Source organism: Crocuta crocuta, unplaced genomic scaffold, assembly GCF_008692635.1.
Source record: "Crocuta crocuta isolate KB4526 unplaced genomic scaffold, BGI_CrCroc_1.0 scaffold299, whole genome shotgun sequence".
Lineage (NCBI taxonomy): Eukaryota > Metazoa > Chordata > Mammalia > Carnivora > Hyaenidae > Crocuta > Crocuta crocuta.
The window spans coordinates 8131462-8142612 of NW_027532747.1; the positions used below are offsets into that span (position 1 = coordinate 8131462).

The window sequence follows — 11151 nt, forward strand, 5'->3', positions numbered from 1 at the left end:
GGGGAAGACTTTCAGTTTTAAATAAAAGGAACAGAGATCGAAGGTCCTCTTCCTTCCTGCCAGTGCAGATGCAATGTCTGTATTACAGCAGCCATCCTGTGCCCATGAGGCAGAAAGCCAATACACAGAGAATGGTCTGGTGATCTGCTGCTATTCTTTTTTTCGATGTGCAATAGAATGCTTCATCTTTATTTGTAAAAAAAAAAAAAAAAAAAAANGGAGGGACGCTGAGCATCGTTTCATGTGTCTGTTGGCCATCTGGATGTCTTCTTTGGAGAAGTGTCTGTTCATATCTTCTGCCCATTTCTTCACTGGATTGTTTTTTGGGTGTGGAGTTTGGGGAGTTCCTTATAGATTTTGGATATTAACCCTTTATCTGATATGTCATTTGCAACTATCTTTTCCCATTCCGTTGGTTGCCTATTAGTTTTGTGGGTTGTTTCCTTTGCCGAGCAGAAGCTTTTAACCTTGATGAGGTCCCAATCGTTTATTTTTACTCTTGATTCCCTTGCCTTTGGGGATGTGTCAAGTAAGAAGTTACTGCGGTGGAGGTCAAAGAAGTTGTTTCCTGCTTTCTCCTCTAGGGTGTTGATAGTTTCCTGTCTCACAGTCAGGTCCTTTATCCATTTTGAGTTTATTTTTGTGCATGGTGTGAGAAAATGATCTCGTTTCATTCTTCTGCATGTTGCTGTCCAGTTCTCCCAGCACCATCTGTTAAAGAGGCTGTCTGTTTTCCACTGGATACTCTTTCCTGCTTTGTCAAAGATTAGTTGGCTGTATACCTTTGGGTCCAGCTCTGAACTTTCAATTCTATTCCATTGGTCTACGTGTCTATTTTGTGCCAATACCATACTGTCTTGATGATGACAGCTTTGTAGTAGAGGCTAAAGTCTGGGATGGTGATATCTCCCGTTTTGGTTTTATTTTTCAGTATTACTGATCTGCTGCTACTCTAAGCCCAAGATGTAGGAAATGAGAGGTGCCATTATCGTCTACCTACTACGTGCCATGATCTGGGACAGAGGCTTATGGATCCCCATGATCTCATGTAACCCCGCAAACAATTACTCTACACACTCTCCTGACGAGGTCAGGTCCCTTGTGCCAGGAAGTGATTTAATGCAGATCTGACTGAAACCCATGGAAATTCTACCAAACCAAAGCTGCTAGGCAGACAGAGCGCAGAGTCCAGGAGCTCTTGAGGGATCAAGGCTGCTAGACTTCAGGGGCATTCACTTTCGAATGTCCTCTCTCTGTAAAGAGAGCTTTCATACCTATTCCTTTCTCATCTTTAATAGATTTTTCCCTGCTGCCAAATAAACAAAGCTGCTAGACTTCAGAGTAACACTGTGTGCAGGGCAGGCTAGAGCCTCGTCAGCATCAGGCAGGGTCCCAACCTCCTGCCCCGTGGCCCCAGCTGGGTAGATGGCCCAGCTCTCTCGATGTCCGCAGCAGGATCCTCCAAGCTGAGGACACTTGTCACAGGGGGAACAAGAGCTGATCTACAGGTGATGTCTAGACATGGTGTTAAAAGACACGGAGACATCTGGAGGGAAAGTTCTCTATTCAGTTTCCTTCGAACCTAGTCACACCAAGAAGAAAGCTGGCTTCTAGCATACCTTTAACTCCTTTAATGCTCTATTAGCATCTTTTGACCAGTGAGCAGGGAGCCTAAAAGTGTTCCATTTTTTCATTCTTTTTTTTTTTTTTAAAGTAAGCTGTATGCCTAACATGGGCCTTGAACTCACAACTCACAAGAGTCCCAAGTGAGATGCCAGATGCCAGCCAGATGCCCCAAACTGTTCTGCTTTCATTTGCAATGCCTTTTTCTTTTTTTACATTTATTTATTTTTGAGAGACCGAGTGTGAGCGGGGGAGGGGCACTGAGAGGAGACACAGAATCCGAAGCAGGTTCCGGGCTCTGAGCAAGCATTCAGCACAGAGCCCGACGAGAGGCTTGAACCCACGAACTGGGGGATCGTGACCTGAGCCGAAGTCGGACACTCAACCAACTGAGCCCTCCAGGTGCCCTTCATTTGTAATTCTTTTTAAACGTACAACAAGGCAGCTTTGGGGGCACCTGGCTGGCCCAGTCTGTGGATCTGTGACTCTTGATCTCTGGGTCATGAATTCAAGTCCTAGGTTGGGCCCAGAGCTTACTTGAGAAACAACAAGGCAGCTTTCTTAACTTCGTTGGTAGATTTATGAAAAGCTGACGTGTTTTGATCTAAATCAGGGAAGATTTCCCTTACTGGCACGACAGCAGCTGCTGGTGGACAGTTGATTTTGCGCCCCTACTGTGTGCTAATAAAGCAAACACCTATGGGACCCCGGAAGTCTCAGAATAAAAGCCCACTTCCGCTGCTTGGAGGGAAAAGCAATGTGGCGCCCAGGTAGGTTGACACACAGCAGGTGCCCGGCTCCGCAGCGCCCTCTCGCGCACAGTCCTCTTTCACTGCAGGGTCCCATCGGCCACCTCACTAACAAAAGTCTGGTTTTATGGACCACGGACTTAAAATGTTGCCTCAGGTCTTTCTAAACGTGGATTAAAAAGCAGTACAACCAGTATTTAATGCTACTTTCATGCCTGGCCTGCCCCAAACAAAACCCAAGCAAACGGTGGGGTGGGGGAACACGGAGTTGGTTGGATTTAGTAGTTGGAGATGGTAGCGATGGGCCTGGGAAAGGAGTTGCAGGAATTAATCTGAACTACGTAAGGACAAGTACTTAAGGCGACAGAAAACTGCCAGCAATGGTCAAAAATGAGACTATGAACCCCAGATCAAGGAAAGGGACATGCACCTTGTACCAAGGAGGCCAGTCCAGGCTTTCCACTTGCCACAGTGTAAACTTGGCATTTTGGGAGCCGCTGGGCGGCTCAGTCGGTCAAGTGTCTGACTTGATTTTGGCTCAGGTCAGGATCTCACGGTTTGTGGGATCGAGGCCCACATTGGGCTCTGCACTGACGTTGGGGAGCCTAATTTGGATTCTCCCTCCATCCCGTCCCCTCCCCTCTGCTTGTGTTCTCGCTCTCTCTTTCCCTCAAAAATAAACATAAAAAAAGAAAGTCGGCATTTTGGGCAAATTTACGTACACTACTTAATTTAAAGGGTAACTATTAAGTAGTAATTTGGTGGAGGGGCTCTCCACTGAGAGTCAAGTTCAGCATACTCAGGGTTAGAGAGACCCACAGTCAACACTGGCTTTCCCTTTATCCCCGTTGCCAAGCCCCACCTTCTACGGGTACTCCCCGTGGTAGATCAGTCAATATGTATCTGTCTTTTTATTGTAGTAAAATATACCTAACACAGAATCGACCCCCATAGCCACTCTTAAGTGTACAGTTTGGCGGCATTAAGTATGTTCACACTGTTGTGGGACCATGCCCACCATCCCTTTCCAGAACTTCTTCTCTGTCCCCACCTGAAACTCTATCCATTAAACACCAACTCCCCATTCCCCACTCCCCCACCCCAGCCCCCGCAACCACCATTCTATTCCCAGTCTCTGAATTGGCCCATCCTAGGGACCCATGTCAGTGGAAGGTATGGGTCGTCTTCAAACCACAGAGTTGTTTCATGTTTGCATGCGTCTTTTTTTAATTTACATCCAACTTAGCATATAGTGCAATAATGATTTCAGTAGATCCAGGGACTCATCCCCTATGCAGAACACCCAGTGCTCATCCCAACAAGTGCCCTCCTTCATGCCCCTTGCCCATTTAGCCCATCCCCCGACCCACAACCCCACCAGCAACCCTCAGGTTGTTCTCTGTATTTAAGAGTCCCTTGTGTTCTGTCTTCCTCCGTTTTTATGTTATGTTTGCATGTTTTAAATGTGTATACATATCATTTTACAGATATCGTGGCCTTTTTAATTTTTCTTCACTCAGTGCTATTTAAGATTTACCCCTCTTGACGTTTGGCTCCGCATAGGTGATGGAGCCTCGCGTTAGCTCCGGCGCCCCCTAGTGGCCACAGGTGTATTTAGTGGGGTATGGGCATGGGAGGCGGGGTCAAGAGGGTTTCTCCCTTGGCACCTTCAAGCCCCAGCCTGGCAGGCATTCAGAACGGCCCAAGTCAGCTGGAGGAGGAGGTCCCTATCCCCCTCCCCACTAGCACGGCCCTGGTCACAGCTGTGGGGAAAAACTAGTCTCAAACTCCAGGGAGAACCCGGGCACAGCCTCAATTTACTGGCCCAGAAGTCAGCTACAATGCTCTGGGTTTCACACTGGCTAACTCATGGTTTTTAAATTTTATGTTAATCGTGGCTGAAAATTTCCAGGATGTTCCAGAAAAAAAGACAGGCCACGCCTGACAATGTCCCATCAGATTTAATCAGGCCAGCTGATAGGGTTTTAGCCCTTAATTGCTGGTTTGCAAATAGATGCTAAGTCAGCCAGGCAGTTGGGAACTCTGCTTGGAAACGGCGGGGAGCAGGTGAAGTCGAGGCATATATTTCAAAGGGAGAAAAGGACATTTCTCCCATCTCTGGCTCTCCCCCAGCAACCCTGGGGACCAGCTCCACACCAGGTTTGAGTCCTCGCTGGGGCTGGATGCTGACTCCTGGTGTGATTTCCTCCTGCCGCCTCAGAGCCCGGGCAGATATTAAATCAGCTACCCTGGCGCAGCGGATCTGGGCTCGAGTCCACACCGTCTCCAAACTCAGGGAAAGGCAGAGTCCCCATTTTCCCCATCTTCTCTCCAAAGCCTCTCTATAGACTGAAAACCCGGCCACGTAACCCCAAGCGTTACCTCTGCCTGCCTTCCACCTACACCCCAATCCACGCATCCAACCACTAGGGTTCGAAGCCCTGAAAGCTTCTGGTGAATATGCCTTCAAGCAGGGATGGGAAGGTCGGATCCCATAGCTCTGCACCCCTGCCCATGGGGACCCCACGTGCCCAGTGCTGTTGGAGGATCTGCAGGTACCCCTGGAAGATGATGGGATGGGCTGACAGGGGCCGGGGGGGTGGGGCGCGGAGGCTCTGGCAGCTCAGTCCAACCGGCCCCAAAGGCTCATCTCAAGAGATGACGTGTGACCCCAAGCAAAGCCTCTGCCCTCCCATGAGCTCTCAGTAGGCTCCTCTCGGAATAGGTGCAGCTCAGGGTCTGAATCCAGCCTCCCTTGGCTTTCAGGAGAAACAGACAGTAGGAGAATAAAACTCCAAAAGGTCAAGGTCCTTGGTCACTCTGGTTCACGAGTGTGTGGACCCCAAGTGTTTGGAACAGCCGCTGGTGCCCAGCAGGCGCTCAGTGATCGCTCGGTGAATGAATGAGCCCACCTCTGCTGGGCATTCACTATGCCCAGATGCTGTGGATTAGCTGGTTCAAGCCTCGCAATATCTGTTTTACACATAGCAACGGAGGCACAGAGAAGTCAAGCCATTCGCCTGAGGTCACACAGGGAGGCGATCTTAGGTAGGGACTTGGACCCTGCTCACCCAGCGCATCAAAAGTATTCGATAGACCTGGGTGCCTTTCTGCACCTTCTCACCCTCCACAAACAGAAGATACTTGGCCCTCACCTGTACCCTCTGGTCACATCCCACCAGCTCCTTGGGCTCACACATCTGCCTACCAACCCCCCCCCCACACCAATGCACCCTTGAGAGCATCTGTGGACACCCCCTAGCCCAGGCTCTGAGGTGCTGGGGGGCCTCTCCCTGGCCTACCCTGGGCCCCAGTGGGCAATGCCAGCCCTCAGCCAACCGGACCTCCCGGAGGCTGCTCCCCCAGCAGGGCTGACTCCGGGCTGACTCAGACTCGTTAACCAGGCCCAGCACCCCAGAAGCCACAACTCACCGCGTGGCCTGACCTCAAGCTACCAGCGCCTTCACAATAGAGGTCAGAGCCTCCAGAGCCACCTGTCAACAGGGCTCAGGACCTGGCCGGCCTCCCCTCTCCTCCCGGAAGGTCCCTGTCGCTTCCAGAGGCTCCCTGGAGGCTCTAGGCCCGGTCTTGCCTGCTTGGAGCCGGGGTCTCCACTGTGGGCCACCGCTGGAGCCGGAAGGAATGCCCTTTTGAACCGTCTACATTAGGGTATGACTTACACTACGTCAATGGGCAGAATGATTCATTTTTTTTAATTGACGAGTGTTCAAAATGTTTGGAGGCAAAAGATTTCAGAAGGACCGAGTGCCCTGAACTGGCTTCCTGTGGCCGCTGTTAACAAGCTAGCACAAACTCAGCGGCTTCCAAACAACACAGATTTATTATCTTGCATTTCCGGAGGCTCTAGGGGGAAGACCTGTTTCCTTACCTTCTCTCCCTTCTAGAAGCATCCTGCGTTCCTTGGCTTCATGATTGCCTCCTTCCACCGTCACGACTCCTCACACCGACCCTCCTGCCTCCCTCACATCCCCCGCCCGTTATAGGGACCCTTGTGATTACGCCACGGGGCCCACCTGGGTGACGCAGGGCGCTCGCCCCTCCCAGTACCCTGTAACCTCGTCACACCTGCGAAGCCCTCATTGCCCTGGGCGGGGGCCTGTCCACAGGTTCTGGGGACTTGGTGTGGACGCCCTCAGGGGGCTGCTACTCAGCCCACCACCGGCATCCCTCTTCTCTGCTGTTCAGCTGAGGAAACAGGGAAGGCCCTGCATCTGGGCTCCCACCCCTCGGGTCACGTTTGTGGCTGACCTTTCAGAGACCCTGAACTCAGACCCCAGCCACCTCTCATCGGACACCTGCACTCACACAGCATCTCCTAAAGGACCCCCAGATCTTCATCTCTGGCCCCGACCTCTCCCAAAGCTCCGGCTTCAAACAGCCACCAGCCACCAGGATGTTTGGCCGTCGTCCCCCAGTCGCTGTGCCCTCAGAGTTCTTGCGCTCCACGCCTGCCTCCCCTCCAGGGGTCTCCAGCACCCCCAAAGGCCCCTCCAGCCAGCCAGCGCTCACACCAAACCCGGCACTCCTCTGCATTCCCCCCTTCCCCGTGGGCTCTGCTCCTGGCTCCGNCCCGCCCCCCCATCCCCCACAGCAGCTAGCGCAGGCTGCTTAACATGTAAGCCAGACGAGGGCACAACTTCCCTCAATCCCCTCCAGTGGCTTCCCTCACTTGGGAAGGGACTCAATCTTTCGCTGACAACCTCCTAGGTCCTATCACATCCGGCCTTGCTTCCCTTATGCTCTCAGACCCTCTGCGTTCCTCCAACAAGACACACCCGTTTCTACCTCAGGGCCTTTGCACATGCTGCTCCTCTGCCTCTTCGTAAGACTCAGGTGGTATCACCTCCTCAGCGAGGTCTTCCCTGCCTGCCCTGTGCCAAGTTGCCCCTCCCCCACCACCCACTGCCTTGACTCCCAAATTTATTTCTTCCACACACTGGCTGACACGTTAGGTTCCCTCAGTTCCTGGCATTTGGTCTCTCCCTCCACTAGAATGTCAGCTCCATGAGGGGAGGCACTTTGCCTGCCTGTCATGACCGAGATCCCCAGGACCTGGCCCCAAGTATTGCTCCTAAAATGCATACTGAGTGGATGGCAGGATAAATGCATGAGCTGGTCTCATCCAGCCTGGCTACCTCCAACCCCGTGTCCTTTGCGTTCTCACAGGTGTCATCCAAGTCAACCACCTTTCACTTGTCAGAAATACGCTATGGTTCTCCCTTCCTCCCCACAGGCAGGATAAATCCCACGCCCCGCAGCACGGCACGTGAAGTCAGTACCTTCTGACCCTACCTCCATTTCTAGACTCATCTCTCTCCCTTCCTCTGAGCTCCCTGCATCATCACAGACCTAGCCCAGAATATTCCATTCTTAACCATGTTTCCAGGCCTTTAAGCAAGCTGTCCCACCCTGCCTGCAATGTACTCTTCCTCAAATCCTTCCTGAGCACTCCTATATATGCTGCAAAACCACGTGCAAAAGACCCCCGTGTGAAGCCTTCCCTGATATTCCCTGCACCCTCCGAGTGCACCAGCTTCCCGCTGTGCTCCCAAAGCCGTTGGCCAGACCTCTTAGGATGTGACCACTAGCTCAGGAATTGCTTGTGTCCGGCTCTGTCTTGCCCAACAGGCAGTGAGCTCCTAAGAGAGGTCAGGCGCCTAGTCCTTCTCATCTCTGTCCATCGTGGGGCCTGAATAGAGTGCCTACTGGGGGCTTATCTGACAAATAAAAGAACAAAGCACCAAAGGGCCCTGGGGTTCTACTGTTCATCTCTGACACTCACTCATTTATTCACCAAATGCTAAACGCATTTTGAGTGAGTGCTCGCTACCTACGGCCCCAGGCCTGGACTTCATCCAGCCCCTGCCTTCCGAAGGGGCCTTGTGTCTTCTTCCTGGGACCCTTCCTCAAGCTTAGCCCAGTGACTTTGAAATGGGAGAGGAAAGAAGATGCTGTATTTCCCAAGGCCATTCCTCTCCTCGCTCCCCACACATACAGCACCATTCACACGGTGTGAAAACATAAAAAACCACCACATAGCCCACATGGCATGGGGCATGGCTAACAGTAGGTGCTCAATACATGCTGGGTAAACAAAAGAGAACAGACCCTGCACAGCCCTCCCTGACCCCATGATTCCCAGGCGGACATCCCATTCAGTGGGTTCACCACTTCACCCCTCTCCGAGGCACCCACACCCTCCCCACCATGGGGGGAGGGGTTGGTGCTTTTGACCCCATCTGCCCTCCTACTTCGGGCTTGGGAATCCAGGGCAGGGGGAAAGTGGGGTCAGAGGCCTCACTGTGTAGCACAAGGCCCGAAAGCTTGGGTCCCAGGCCCCCACCATCCCTGCCCTCTCAGCTTCCCAAGGGTGGCCAGAGGCAAGCCAGCCTGCAGCTCCAGGGTGGCGTTTTAAACTCATTATTACCCTGGCCCCTGCCACTCTCTAGTGGGTGATACAGAAGCGCCTGGGCCTTTCCAGGCGCAGCAGAGCCAGGGAAAACCTCGGGCACTGGGTAGAAGCAGGAAGTCGATGCTTCTAGATGCCCAGAGGCGCCCCCGGCCACGCCCAGCAGCAGACTGGTTTGTCCAGGAGCCCCGCCTTAGGTGACCCGGCCGCCCACGCCAGAGTCAGAACGTGCCAGGCGGTGACCAGGCTTTGACCCATGCCCCAGCCCAGCAGCATCCTGAAGAGGCGGCCATTTCCCTGCGCAGACATGGCGGGGGGCGGAAGGAGGCCCCGAAGAACAGACGCCTGCGTACGTCCCCTTCCAGGACCCTGTTCTCACAGGGACACCCAGAGCTGGGTAGCTGGGCCGAGCGCTCCGCGTGCAGGGACGCGGGGGGTCCTCCTGGCCGCCCGATGTACAGATGTGCAAAACGGTGCTGGGGGCGGGGAGGCCAAGCAAAGCCTCCCGGCTTTCCAAGGGGGTGGCGGTGGCATCTGAACTCAGGGCTGTGTGGCCCCAAACCACCGAAGGGCCCTTACACTCTACAGGCTCCCCGAGCAGGGGGCTCAAGATGGAAGGGTTCACCTAGTCCCTTGCAGACTGCCTGACCCCTCCCTCCGCGACCCGGAAGGTGGACTAATGTAACACCAAGAGCACTGGACTGGGAGTCCAGAGGCTTGGGTTCAAGTCGCAGGTCTACCACAATCAGTCCCAGCCCCTTCCTTATCTGGGCCTCAGTTTCCCCGCCTACCCAAGTTCCAAGGTGGGCCTGGCTCATTGTGTCGCTGGGGCCGTGTCTGCTCCAACAGTACTCTGAATCAGGGTCTTTCCTTTGCCTGGACCCCCGATTCAAGTGCCTCACAACTTGAGGCAACCTCTCCACGTGGGTCCTAACTGCAAACACCAGCTGCTGATCAGCGGGGTGGGGAGATGTCCAGCGACCAGCTGCTCTGGCAGCACCTCGGTCGCTTGTAGGGCTTGGAGGGGAGGGGGGTCTCCGATGGCAGGGCGCTTGGGTGAGGGGGGCCGTGAGCTGCCCACCGAGGGGCTACTTAACAAAGGTGGCGACCCTTGGTCCTGGAGCCTCCCAGTTCCTGGCTCCCGTCGAGGGCCCCAACTTTACCGCACCCTCAGGGACACCGGGGACGTGAGAGCCGGGGACAGGGGCCATTGAGGCCAGGCTGGGTCCGCTTGGCTGGGCGTCCACAGGGGACGGCGAGGCGCGAGCCGGGCCCTGCAGGGCTTTCCCAAGAAAGACGGGGGCCCCCAACAACCATCCCGACTCACTATTCCCAGGGGTCCGAACACCACGGGACCCGCGCAGGGGGACGAGTCTGGCGCGGGTCCCCAGTCCCGCGAGCGCACATGCGCGCCCAAGCGGCGAGCCCGCCTACCGCGTCCCCTTCCCGCGCCCCCTCCCCCGCTTCCCCCACGATCACTGACCATAGTGACCGGAGCCGTCGGGCCAGGTCCCGCCCCAGCGAGGAGCGATCCGGTGCGGGAGGGCGCCGCAGGAGCCACTGGCTGCCTCCACGGTTGGTCGGGCGGCGGGGGCCTCGAAGGCGTGGGGGCGAGCTGAAAATACACCCGACCGCTCCGCAAACTACAGGTTAGACCTTCACTGTGTCCCAGCAAGACACACGCCCCGTTATTGACGTCTGAGGCGAGCAATCAGAAGTCGGAGCCCACGACGTCACAGAAAGCGGGTGGGACTTCAGGCGCCTTCAGCCTATGCTTTAAGGCTCTTTTGACAGGGTACCGCCCCCTTTTAAAGGCATCGAAGGCTTTTAACTAGCAAAGGAGTTGACCCAACCCAGAAAGACAGGTCTTAGTTTGTAAAGGCTGAAGGGCTTTTGACCAAAACTGCAAATTGAGGTCTTCTGAAAGATTAGCTGGCTCTCATTAATTCCTAAACAAGGCCACTTACGTATACTTTACTCAAGATCAGAGGACAGGTGCTTAGGGAACACGTGCCCAATAACATTAAGTTACCTGCCTGCCCTCGTGTAGCTTCTAAATAATATTTTACCCACTTCCAGCTCATGAATCGGTAGGTTAGCAGGCATTCAATTAATGGTTGTTGAATGAATGAGTTTCCAGGATCGTTGATTGTGCCTCTGGAATCGCATGGCTATATATGTATGGCATAGACGTGAATCAGGTTTGGTGACTCAGCCTGTATACAAGCTCATTATTACTGAACATCAAACACGGGAATATGTATTATTCAAAGATTCATTCACCAGCCCTCCACCCCTGGAGATGCTTTGGGTGGGGGAGGGAGAGTTTCTGGGGAAAAGGGCTCCGGT

At 54.0% G+C, this 11151-nt stretch overlaps 1 protein-coding gene across 1 annotated transcript in view; it reads right to left on the bottom strand.

Moving 5' to 3' along the window:
* The window catches only part of OTUB2 (OTU deubiquitinase, ubiquitin aldehyde binding 2), an 18688-nt gene extending 8214 nt beyond the window's left edge, over positions 1 to 10474 (bottom strand). Inside the window, exon 1 of the mRNA XM_077780979.1 lies at positions 10286 to 10474. Coding sequence (XP_077637105.1) covers positions 10286 to 10288 — 3 coding nt within the window. The 5' untranslated portion in view covers positions 10289 to 10474. The remainder of the gene's footprint in view (positions 1 to 10285) is intronic.
* Between the last annotated feature and the right edge of the window lie 677 nt (positions 10475 to 11151).